This window comes from Seriola aureovittata, chromosome 4 (genome assembly GCF_021018895.1).
Source record: "Seriola aureovittata isolate HTS-2021-v1 ecotype China chromosome 4, ASM2101889v1, whole genome shotgun sequence".
In the NCBI taxonomy this organism is placed as follows: Eukaryota; Metazoa; Chordata; class Actinopteri; order Carangiformes; family Carangidae; genus Seriola; species Seriola aureovittata.
In genome coordinates, this window is record NC_079367.1 from 24,872,913 (window position 1) to 24,886,439 (window position 13,527).

The following is a 13,527-nucleotide window of genomic DNA, read 5'->3' on the forward strand; positions in this document are numbered from 1 at the left end:
TTAGTTCATTGAAAAAGACTGTAGCTGAAGCTTTATGTTCTCATGTATTCTTTCTTTTGAAGTTACTTAAGAATCAAAGGTATTACTAAGTATCTCTAAAAACTACATTTAGTTTGTGTTGATATTGACTATACTATGAATAGAAGATTATTGCCTGTGTTAAAGTTAGAATAGCGCCTGGATAGCGTTGGGGTGAGGTTAAAATATGGCATAAGCAAGACATGTCACCACAAAACAGTAAACAAGGTGGAGATGGAGTACTTTAGTGAGCAGTATGGTGGCCTCTAAGGACAAAGTACATACAAGAGTGAAAGCACAAACATTAAGGGAAATGTGCTCCAAATCCTGAAATGCAACAAATGCTCCAAATCCAGGATGCTAGGGGAATGATGTGCTCAATTTGGATAAGCAGCAACATTACAGACTTTTTTGCCTGCCTATCGAGCTCTATGTACCTAACTCTAACCTTTAATTAAGCATTTGTTCAGTCAAGAAAGTAACCACTTAGATAAGTGGACAGTTTATCCAAATAATGTCTGTTTGGATATTTGAAGTGACGTTTTCAGAGATGCAAGGATTATTTTGTCACAGGAGATGAAGTTCAGTATTGAAGTACAATGACCAGAGCCCAGCTGAGATGTGGAGTTTAAATTCCCAAAGACAGGAGGACAAACAGCAGCCTTCTTGTTGACATCAACAGCTCAGCTTGGCTGTGGTAAACAGACTCTTTCAGGGGAAAAACAATCTGGTGAGTGTAGTAAAAGATACACCTGCTATCTAATCTGTAATAGATGTCAAAAAAATAAAGCAAAATTTAATATTCGGCCTATGTGTTTTCATTAACATACTGTTTATGTTTATTTTTATTGAAATGAGGTGATAAATTTGTACATATGAACCCCAAAGTCCACAGTCAGTGTTGCCTTCAGAAAAAAAAGCAAAGAACAAATGTCATATTTCAACTCTGAGACCAAATTTTATCTTCCAGAAGAAATTATAACATATATTACAACCCTACGGTCAACAGAGCCAGCAAAACATTAACACAGGTCTTGCTGAGATAACATTGTTCTCCCCAGGACGTTCGGTACACACTGGCTGGTCCACTCAGGAGCTGGACTGTGAGATGACCGCTGGTCACAACCGAAGTTTTTCACATCTCCAAAAAGGTCAGAGCAAATTTCTAAACAGACATTATTTGGATAAACTGAGCACATATTTGAAATCTCAATGGTTACTTTCTTGCCTAAAAAATATTTAAACTTAATTAAGGGTCAGGTACATAAAGTCTGATGAGCAGGCAAAAGTAATACTGCTTATCCAAATCAAGTCTATCACTCCCCTCAGGCGTCCTGGCACACTTCCAGTGTAGTAATGCATCTTCCCAAGGTTGAAAGAGTAATTTGGTTATTTAAATTTCTTGTTTTATCAGTGAGGTCCATCGCTTATCAATATAGCTTTGAATCTTTTGGTTGTGGATTTTATTATGACCAGGGGTTTGTCACTGGTTTGAGTATTTTATCAAGCACTCAGCACTATTATGTGATAACACTGTTTCTTTGTTTTATGGTTTTAATGTGACTTTGTTCAGAGAGCATGAAATGCCCCTTAAGTTGCATTTACAAGTTTTTGTGGAGTATGGAGTAATGGTTGAAATAAGTAGTGAGTTGCTATTGCCTCACTATTTCTTTTACACATCCTCACGCCTGTGCTTATGCAAATAAAACCAGAGGCTTGTGTATCCTTTAGCATAAATTTAGAAAAGAACACATATACAGTACTAAATAGAGTCTACTGTAATATTGCATTGGATTTCACACTGACAGCCACACTCACACAGGTGGTACAAACCCAGATTTGGTGGCCTTTGGCATATTCTAATGCCACTACTTCACCATATGCCCTGATCTTAATTAATGAATATTTTAATGAGTTTGTCCACTAGATTGAACACATGTAGTGAATTATTGCAAAGGAGAATTGGGCTTCTTGTGGCCACAAAGTCTGTAAATAGCTATTAATATCTAAAACCACATCTATTCCTGACTGATCGTAACATTCATTCATGGTTCTGATGTTGCCCTGTCTGGTTCCTCTACCCACACAATAAAACAAAAACACAATTATTGGGTATTTAAAATTAAATCATATACTGCATCAGTAAAATAACTGACAATATTACACATTTCCATTTAACATGGCATCAGTTCTAAATTTAATTATTCTTCACAACAATTAAAATTAGAAGCAATTCAAAACTTTAATAAGGAATGTTTTATAATACTCTTGACCAATAAGCTGCTGCCCCCGCTGTTTTCTGAAGTCGCCTGTCTAATGAGGATGTTCCCTCTCAGTGCAATCAATGCAATTCTTCATGTGTTCTATCATCAATTATTCTGCTCATATTTGTCAAACACTCTCTGCTCTCAACTTGGCAGGACACAACCTCTCAGCTGAATGCACCCACACACACACACACACACATACATATTCAGAGCATGTGTGGGGGCGGGACTGATTCAGGGACAGATAAGCACATTTCTCTATCATCATGCTCTCATTGTTTTTAAGTGGAGGCTAGTGGTGATAAATGTACATGCATAATGAATCGCAACTTGTTAATCAAAACTAATTATTAGAATCAAAAATTAATATAATAAAGTAGCTGTATTTGATACCACATACATGAGTAGTTGGCTGTTTGGCCAGCGCTTATAGAAAGCTCTGGAAAAGTGAGGCTAGTGCTGTGTGTTTGACTCCCAGAAACTCCCAGAGTGTTATAGAGAGCATGAACCCTCCTCTGGTGGGTTGAAAGAACCATTAAAAGGGCAGAATCCATTAGACCGGCAAACACATGTTCTAAACTTACCAAGGGAGACATTTGATCTGGAACTTAAAATTGTGCACTCACCGCTAATCGCGCAAGTAAAGATGTGCTACCAGAAAAGCACTGCCATGGTGAGATTTTGATTCCATTTGGGCCACTAAAGCTAGGGAGATACTTAAAGGTACTTTGGATAAGCATGAATGTCGACAAAACAGAGATTTTCTTCTGTTTTAATTAAGTGGGAAAGTATTTATCAGGGAGTACTTGTCGGGCCAGTCAAACCAGCAATTCGACTTATTGTCATGCAAATGAAGAGATGTGGTTTTATCACTGGCGGATGCTTTTTCTGGGTATTACTGCTGTTTACAGCCACCATAGACCTTTACTGAAAAGGTGTGGAAAATCACTGTCAAATCTCTGAGACTCAAACCAAGAATAGGAATGCTCAATGAGCCATGGTATACTCACTTTTTCCTGGATTTAGATGCAAAATTCATCATTTCAAAGACATGGATTACTCCTCTCCAAGTGTGAAAAGACACAATGCCCCTCTCACATCCATAAATGATGATTCTCCTGGCTGTGTCACATTTACAACTGCTATGTCACTGCAGTAGATTGCAGTGCATACTGTACTATTTCTTCTAATATCACTGCCTTCAAAGATTTTTCTGTACAAACAACTTCTTACTATTATTTCTGAACACTACCTTTTGAATTTCTTACCTGAAAGGCCACTGATGACAGACAGGAAGAGAAATGGTTTCCATGGTGACCCCATACTTGTTGAAGAGGGTCCCTTCTGCAAGAATGTTAGCAGGTCTGCTTCTTCATTAAAGCTGTGCCTACAAAAAGAGAGAAAAAAGAACATCAGTTGGTGGGACTATGCAAAGCCGCTCTGGTTATCACATACATCTATAAACACACTGTAGAGGTCTACTACTGCACACTCACTACATGACATCTTGGTATTTAGTGTCTTGTCTTATGATCATACCGATGTTGACAACAAACAATGTGGCCCAGCAGAGAGATACATATGATAAGATTACCCCACTTCACAGTTTCATGTAAAATAAAAATACGGGTTACAACAGGTTTTGCTTGTGACCTCATTGTGCCCTCCATAGCTTGACATGGAACAGCTGTTTGTGTTACCTCGGCAGTAACTGGTGCAAAAAAAGAGAAGCAAACAGAGTATGTGTATTTCTTGTTATTTATAGAATATACTGTACTTGGTAAAAAAAAAAAAAAGAAGCTATATAGTATTCAAAACATCATCTCTATATATTCAACACAGGCAGTGGTGATTGTATTGTATGCTGTCAGTTACATCCCCTCCTGGATCCTCCGCACACTCTCTAATTGCAGTCGATCACAGCTCTTACAAGATCCCCTAAAACTATAAAACTGTTGAAGGTCTTGTGCTGAGGAAAATGTTTCATGGAATCATTCACACTGTGACTCTCACCGACAGCACTAATTAGGCTCTGAAATGGGCTGCCACTCATTTGTCACTACCTGTCACTAAATTCCAATGTATGAGCTTTATACATAAACACAAGATCAGGTATTTGGTGTTTGTATTTTTGATCTGATTGATCTTGCAGAGTTTGTTCTTGATTTTAAGTTAAACATTTTTTTCCAACCTTCAAAGCAAATGAAAATTAATGGTGTTGCCCAGATAGATATTTTAAACTTTTTCTTGTATGTTACTGACAAACACATACGCAAGCATGCACGCACGCACACACACACACACACACACACACACACACACACACACACACAAGGTTAAGGACCATTCCTAAATTGCTGCTGCTGTAAAAAAAAAAAGACTTTCTGTACCAATAATTCATGTAGCTTATGCTTAATACTTGATATTCCCTAAATGAACACAGTCATCTACATCTGCATTTAAACACAAGGTGAATCAGAAAATATGTTGAGGATCACTTTACCTGACCTATTAACTGACCCCTATCAAGTGCCCATATATGTAGGTTGTCTTTTGTCCTACACTTTCTTTGTTCATGTTCCAACAGTAACAAAAATGTGAACATAATTGCTACATTACGGTTAGTTCCAAAGAAAAAGTCCTAAAGTTGAGGCTTTCATTACATTTTACTGACCACAATAACAAACTATGATTCAGGAGAAAATGATGTATAAAACACTGTGCACCTCTACTTATGGATGCAATTGTATCTGCAAACAATGCTAATGGGACACATTGCTGATGGTGTATAAGCTCACAGCATAAAGAGAGTAAGGTGTGCTGACCTTGGCATTTTCCCTCAGTGCCATTCATCTCCACACGTAAGCAGTAATTCTCCATTTATGTGATATTTTCAAACTCTCTGTCAAGGTGTTTTGAATGCAGACTCCCTCTCCTTCTCTCTGTTCCTCTCTTATCTCATTCGCAGTCTCTCTCATCTTCATTTAAGTTGTCTGTGTCATTAAGATCATTAATGCAGTGGCACAGACAGCTCTGAGGGTTGAGGGAAGCATGTCCAGATCCAGCAGGAGTCCTCTCACATTCATCATTTATGCCTCCTTGTCTTTGTCTCACCTCATTGCTCCCTATCCTCCCAGAATGCACCAGCAGTGGCACAAGTGGGTTAAACAATTAGTGACTTGGCAATTAGGCTATCTGTTATTTAGAGACAGAAAGAAAGAAACACAGCAAGAAATAAAGGAGGAGAATGAAAGTGAGATAAACAAACACAATTATCCATTTCCTTCTTTGTAATGTAAGCTGTTTTTGCTGTCTTTTGCTACTTGTCCCCCATATGTAATCTGCTAGACTTTGCTGTAAGTTTAAGCCTTTTCCTTACAGCTGGAAATAAATTACAAAAAAACTGAAAATGGGGACTGACACTTAATGTTCCTATTTCTTGGTTCTCACTCTCTTTGCTCGCTGGCGTAAAGCATTATATAGCTGAGGGCTGACTGTCTAGACAACTTTCTGCAGAGGCTGGTTAAAACTACAGTCCTTTTTGGAAAGGGTTCTCACCCTCCTTCACCTCCCTATGACCTTTCTTGCATATCACTTGTATAAAGCATAAAAACAGGCCATACCATGACAGTTTGTTAGAACATGAGCAGAAGAAGGTGATTTGTGCATTAAAACGCATAAAGCACCTCAGGAAAGGAAGCCTTCTCTGTCCCTTCTATCGGCACTTCACTTTATTCTTGGCTGCATAGGTCAGCTTGTTGTTATATCAAACCCCTGGGTACATGTTGGATTGGACAACTTCCACATTAGCCCCCAGTTAGTAAGTGGAGTCAGAGGCACATCTCTTCCTACAGAAATCCATTAGCAGGTTGTTTTATCATCTCTGGCCTGCAGTGTGTTTTAGCAGAATAGAGGACAAAGTTATTCCAAGACGAAGTTCACACCAAACATTGACTATTGTCATAAAATTCCTTTTGGCACGTAAGATAATTTTCCAACACCATCTGAAAATCCAAAAATATTGCAGGAAATAATTCCAAAAAGCTAAATTTCAAGCATACAATGAAAGTTCAATAGTTTAAAGTTTAATTAGACAAGAGCAAATGTGGGTCTAAAATAAGTAAAACTCGAACTTTTGAGGAACAAAATCATATGTCCCAGTCAATTTCAGCAGTGTAGTTTTCTGACAAGTACCAAACACATCCTCACACAGGTGATCAACAAGTCAATCAGTGTGCTGGATGAATGGGATGTTTTGTCTTACAAAAAGTGGCAGACCATGCTAAAATGTTTCACAGCTCACACATATGCAAAGTGCAAAAGGAATGGCTTATTTAGAGTTTTTGGATAAAAAAACTCTCATCGCTCTGTCAGTATCAAAAATGAAAAAGTGCTATCACATAATTTCTGTCATTTAAAGCTGCAAAAGTACAAAATAAAGTGTAAGTGCAAATGCACATAACAAAATATCAGTCATGTTTATAGTAATCAAATACGACGATGAAACCTTTTGCACTATCATGAAAATACTACTTTATTTACTTGTGTATTGCAGTAAGTTGGTTTTAGAATATAAATATCTCTACTGTCAAGTATTTATCACTGAACATGGGTCCCGTGTGTGTATCAAATCAAGTGGGTCTGCACTCAGACAGCCTAAAGTTCAACTCACTTGACTGCTCCATGTCTCACAGAACCCTGCCAGAAATGTCATTTGTGGACTAGCTTTCACTTTCCAGTCAACCATACAGTATATCTGGGAGAAGAAATTGGTAGAGCTGTTTCAATTCACAAGAGACAAACCTACACACAACACATACTGTAGGCTTTAGAGCATAATGGCATGTAAACCTGAGTGCAACCAGGCAGGAATATGAAATATTCAATCCAACAAAACATCAAATTAATGACAGTAAGGAAATGACAAGCAAAGCATAAACATAACAACTAATAAACAATCCATCAATTAAAAAGACAAAAGTATTCATTGAAATTGAAATTGAAATATCCTCTAATGTGGCCACTCTTCTACCCTTTTTATGTATGTGCACAGGCTGTTATGCAAGCTTAAACTACAGGACCCCGTAGAGCCGGGGCATCACATATCCGAGAGGGATGCTTTCTCATATCTGTGTTTCCTTGAAAAAGGAATCTCCTCTGAGACTTGCCCCTGTATTTTTTCCAGGTGTGGGCTATATACATTAAAGAGCTGTGGAGCTCGACTGTGCCACACTTCTGTCCAGGCGATCACAGCTCAGCCAGATGATTATTAATGAGGTAATGTGCAGGGTGCAACAAGGTGCACTGACATTTCTGAATGTGATGCCTCCACTTTGTCTCATTGCTGTCACATCATGCAGACATGGTTTCCCAGGCTGAGGTTCAACAAACCAAGACACAAACATCATCTGATAACATTCTCACATTCTCACTAAACGCTTGTGGAAGAATATTGTGTACTAATACAGGACAGGGACAGAGTAATATGCTTCTGACAGTCTTGTAATGTTTCTGTTTTTTGTGTATTATTGGAAAATTTACCAAATTTGTTATAAATTATTCAACAACTAGGCTTTTTCTCTATTCACGCTGAAACAAAAAGATGTCATGGATCTAACCATTTTTTTTTTTTGAAAAAAGGTAGTACGGCAACAAAGGCTGAGTCATAAAGAAGTAAGTAAGTACTGGTAAGTAAGTAAGTAAAGTTTCATTAATATAACACTTTTAAAACATTTAATTTTAAAACAGTTACAAAGTGCTTTACACAAACATTAGAAATATAGATGACTAAAGAAAGAAATAAAATACAATATGAAAGGTCAATTAGGGGCATCGTGTGGCGTAGTGGTCTAAGCAGGCGCCCCATGTGTAGAGGCTACAGTCCTCGCTGCAGTTGGTCCCGCATCAGACGGCCTTTGCTGCATGTCATTCCCCCTCTCTCTGCCTCCCCATTTCCTATCTCTCTCTACTATCCTGTCCAATAAATGCACAAAAGCCAAAAAAAATATACTTTAAAAAAAAAAAAAAAGGTCGATAAGAAGGCTTGCCTATACAGATGGGTTTTTAGAACAGTCCAAAGATTCAGGAAACCTTGGGGCAAGATGATTCCAGAGGGTTGGACCTAAAAAAGCAAAGGTACTGACACTTTTTGTTCTGCTGGAGCAGTGGATGGACAAAATGCTGAGATTTGAGGATCAGAGTGGTCGAGAAGTGGAATGAGGAACAAGGAGATCAGAAATGTCGCTGGGGGCAAGGTCATGCAGTGTCTATATGGAATCAACAGGATCTTGTAGTTTATTCTAAATTTTACAGGAAGCCAATTTAAGGATGCAAGAACATGGGTAATGTGGGACCGACGGCTCATTTTAGTTAGTAGCCTAGCAGCTTTACTGAGGCACATGCAGAGAGAATTACAATAATCTATGCAGCAAAAAATTAAAATAGTTCAATATCTGTAGAAGACTGGGTAAATCAATTTTCACAATATTTCTTAGCTGAAGAAAACACATGATTGTGGATACAAACATTCAAGCTGTACCAGAAACGCCTACTCAGTTGTGTAACCTATCAAATAAAATGTCATAACCAATGGTATCAAATGCAGCAGTCACAACATGTAGAATAAGAATGTAATATTCACCTTTGTCTGCATATGGATGACATTGGTCATTCTTAGTAATGTGGTCTAAGTACTATGCTTGTGGTGAAAGCTGGACTGAAAATTGTCAAAGATTTTATGACCCTCAACCAACTTCAGGAATTGGTCCGTCACGACTTTTTCAAGGATTTTGGATAAAAAAGGGTAGCTTGGAGGTTGGTCAATAATTCTATGACTGTGCTGGTTGAAAGTGTTTTTTTTGAAAGTGGCTTAACATTGGCAATTTTAAAACAGTCAGGTGCGGACCCAGATGTGAGAAAATAGTTGATAATAGAGAGAGGGCTAATACCTGAATGATGGTTATGACATGAAATACTGATTTAAAAATACTTGTGTGGGAACTGTATCACAAGGACTGTAGGAGGGACAAATATGAGCTACAGTGTTTAAGAGGATCTGCAGTGCGATAGGAGCAAATTTAGACAGATAAATAGAAGGTGGAGGGTAAAATGTGGCCCTCAGACCATAAATCTTGCCAGTCAAAGTTTTCACAGTCATTAGAAGATGAATGGCATGGAGATAGGGATTAACAAGCTGGTTACTAGTACTTAACAGGTACCTTGGATTGTGTTTATTATTATCAATCAAGCCAGAAAAGTAGGCAGTTTGCACATCTTTAATGCTCTGATAGAGTTTAAATAATAGCTCCCTCACATGGAGGCGGTTGACTTCAAGTTTGGATTTCTATCCACATTCAGCCTTCCTTTATTTATTGTCTGATGTCACTGAGGAGTTGCATTTACTAATAACTGGAACAGTACTGGAAGCAAAGGAAAAGTCAAGCGCTGATGTACACAAATCATTGTGTAAAGGCAAGCGGAGACCACGGTGACAAATGTAATACCCAGATAAACCCAGATACTGATTGTAATTATCATTTTCACACTCCCTTGTCTCACCTTGCCACCAGTTCTAATTAGCATACATCTTGTGCATCAACGAAGGTAAGTCTATCTTAGGATGAGACCAGAAATTTAATCACTGCCATTCTATCAGAGCACCTGTTACTGTCAAGACACACACACACACACACACACACACACACAAATACAGTAATCAAGTAGACAAATAAAGATAAAAGAAATTCTCTGTCATTTGCTTATTTGCATGATATAATTTTACAACTGTATGAGCATCCACATATTTGTTTTTAGTATGATCTTAATACATTTTTTGTGTTTAATATCAATGGCATACTATATCTGCCTTTCTTATTTTCAGATTTTTATCAAATTCATATGGATTACACGAAACAAATAAAATGAAAAAACAGATATCATGGGATTAGCTTTTGGTTCCTCTGATTACTAAATGCATGTACTTATACTCAACATGTGATTTGTGCTAATGACAATAATAAGTAGTAGAGGCAGCAGTGATTAGTGTAGTTAGTGTAGTTTAGTTCTACATGTAGTAGCATCTGTATGGTACCAATCTTAACAGCAGAAGTAGTACTTAGCAGTGGCACACCAAACGCCTGCCTTCTCCTCAGTATTCATTTGAATATAATCACCCTAAAAATATGTGCAAGAGGCAATGAGTGAATGACACTTCAGTGCTCTCTGCGGTGCTCATCTCTGCTGTGCTTACTCATTGAGTTGTGGATATTGTGACAGGAACACTTGAAGACATGGGCATATATTACAGAAATCTGATATAGCCTACTGGTATGAATACCATACTTTTCTTGTGGATTTCATACATTTCAATACAGTAAATAACTGAAATTGTATATTCAAATAGGCCTACAATAAAACAGATTAGCTTATTATTCTAGGCGGACAAAGACCTGGAATGAACCAGACACAGTTCAGCACCACATTCCCGGTATGATGAGTAGTGCAGACACCATACTAGGTTCACTTCAAGAGCCACCCGCAAGCATGTCTTAAATTTGACCTACTTCAAAAGCTTTATTTTACAGTGACAGTTGGATCTGGACAATACTGAGGCTCTCTTTCCCCTTTCTCACACACACTTCCTTCAGTAAATGTTAAGGCTATCGTACATTTCATCATGCACAAACAAGAGTAGGAGAGGATTTTCACTGTAAGTCATTCTGCCAACTCCAGACCTGCTTATACATGTGTATTAGACCAATATTGGATTTTTGGGGTCGATACCAATATCAGGGATTAAAAAAATTCAGATGTTGATATATATCGGCCAATATATATATATACATATATACATAAACACTTGTGAAAAAGATATGTAATGAAAGAAGGATATTTTACCGTTTAACAATAAATTTTATTGTCCAAAATTACATCAATGCACTGGAACGGTAAACTTCACTGGGAATTTAATAAAATATCTATAAATAAATAAATATAACTTGAATGAAAACAAAGGATCAAATATACATAAAATGCTGCCTATATAACTTGACTTGACCCGAGCATTTCCACAGCATTAGTGGTTTTTAATAAAAGTATTCATATCAGCACATTTTGGAGAATATATGCACCGATACCGATACAGCTGTGACAGGTCAATACATCGGTTGGGCTCTAATATGTATCTCTTCATCCATGGCTGTAGCTTGTAGTGTGGTGCCACAGTTCCGTCTTCTGATATCGCGACACAAGATTGTGAACATTTGAAATGCAGTTTTGGTTTCTGTTACACCCCTAAAATATAAACAAAAATTTAATTAATGGTGATAAGTCACAATTATCAGTTATTACTGCAGGTAATTAGGGTTAGTTTCTGTGTAATTAGAAGAACTTCATACAATATATGGAATGTTTTGGGTGAGTGGGTGAGGGTTCATTTTTGTTTGTATTGTGTATTGTATTTTATTGTATCAAAATGTCCTACATTAAACAATATTTTAAGAAGTTTCAGCAACAGTCAACTTGTAAAACTAAATTATCTATTTTACATTTCTTATCTGTTTATGCATTTCACAGAAAAGTTCTAACAAAATAAAATTAAAGTAACTTTTGTGTGTAGTTAAAGAAGACAGCAAACACTGCTTAGAGTTATTTTTACATTTCAGCCTACTAAAGCTACTAAGCTCTTCAGAATGAGTCTTGTTACACACACTGGAGGCTTTAATCCAAGTGCAAGAGGATGAAGTTTAAACATGATAATACAAGGGATTACTCTCACCACAGTTTCACTCCTTTGACCAAAACAAGCTCTTTGTTTAATAGGACATCTTTTCCAGATTAGCCTTTAGCTGAGTCATGTTAAAGCCATGGCAAACCTTTAAAAACAACTAAGAGGGTGGAAATGCAGGAGCGGATAATGGTGAATGTTTGAGAAGTGGGCTTTTGATTGGACTTTTACCATTTTCAGTCCCCGGACTGGCATCTCATGTAGATGAGTAACTTCTGTTGGGCTCAACCCTCCCTCAGCAAACACTGCTGCTCATGCCCTTAAGCAAGGTACTTTACCTCCATTTGTTCCAATAGACCTAAAAAGTGCCCTGTAGTAAAACTTACACTGGGAAACTACCAAGTAGCTGCGAGAGTATAAAGAGAAGAACTTCAGAAAAAGAGCATCTATACTAGATACAAAAGGGTTAAAATAGAATGAAAGCTACAGCATGCAACTTTCTGCTTTGAGGCAGGTAGTGCATTGTTTGTCCCACTATCCACCCCCACAGTTGGTCAAGTTCCCACTCCTTCACTTGTCACTTATCTTGATGAGCTGTCTGCTTAGAAACGGCATGCAGCCTGAGGGTGAGGTAAACAGCATCTATAAAGCCATCAAAGGTGTTATAGAAGCAGGTGGCGAATGCAGCCAACACAGCCAATGTGCACGCAATGTCAATGTTCACCTTTTAGAATGGGTCTTGTCTGCTGCACATTTACTCATTCTGCTCTGTTTTACCTTTGTTCTCTAAACTGGTGCCAATATACTGTCCTTCACTGCGCCCATATCAGAAACAGGCCCCCAGCAAATGAAATGCAGCCAAAATCATTGAAATGACAATTTCTGGAAACCAGGGCGATGAAATTACATTAATTTGTTACATAATGTATGTGATGATAAAGGTTATATATTGTAGCATGATGGTACAACTTAAAACATTTTTTTTTCACATTTTCTTTTGTTCATCATCTCATACTCCATCTCGGTCCAGCTTATCAATTAAATATCCCACACTCTCTCTGTCAAGTACATTCATTATTTTTTCATTATACTCACAGCATTCCAGTGTCACCGCCCGCAGCTATTAAAACATACTCATGCCACCAGAAACTGCACTGGGACCAGAGAGACCTGTGTGAGACCTGCTTTAATCCAAACATCTGCCATAGAGCATACACTGACTTCTGAAAGGAATATCTAAGGATAATTTCCTGCAACTGCCTTGTACAGTGCAGTGTGATGGAATGACTCATTCAACATTTAATGTCATGTTTACATGTTGCTGTTCTTAGAACTCAGTTTTTATGTGAATAAAGAATAAAAGAAATGTTGCTTCTTTTTGGTGAAAAGAAGAAAGTGGAAAAAATATTACGGTAAAATTGTACACCAATGTACAGTAAAATATGACTTTTCTTCATAATAGTGGACTATTATTGTTAATTTAATTATTAAATCCTTTATTTAAATAGGTAGTCTCAC

The 13,527-nt window shown here is 37.5% G+C and overlaps 1 protein-coding gene across 4 annotated transcripts in view; it reads right to left on the minus strand.

The window, feature by feature from the left end:
• Positions 1–13,527, minus strand: part of cntn5 (contactin 5) — a 100,998-nt gene that overhangs the window by 67,078 nt on the left and 20,393 nt on the right. For all 4 annotated transcript variants that reach the window (XM_056375160.1, XM_056375159.1, XM_056375161.1 and 1 more), the window contains one exon: positions 3,554–3,672. In XM_056375160.1, coding sequence (XP_056231135.1) covers positions 3,554–3,608 — 55 coding nt within the window. In that variant the 5' untranslated portion in view covers positions 3,609–3,672. The remainder of the gene's footprint in view (positions 1–3,553; positions 3,673–13,527) is intronic.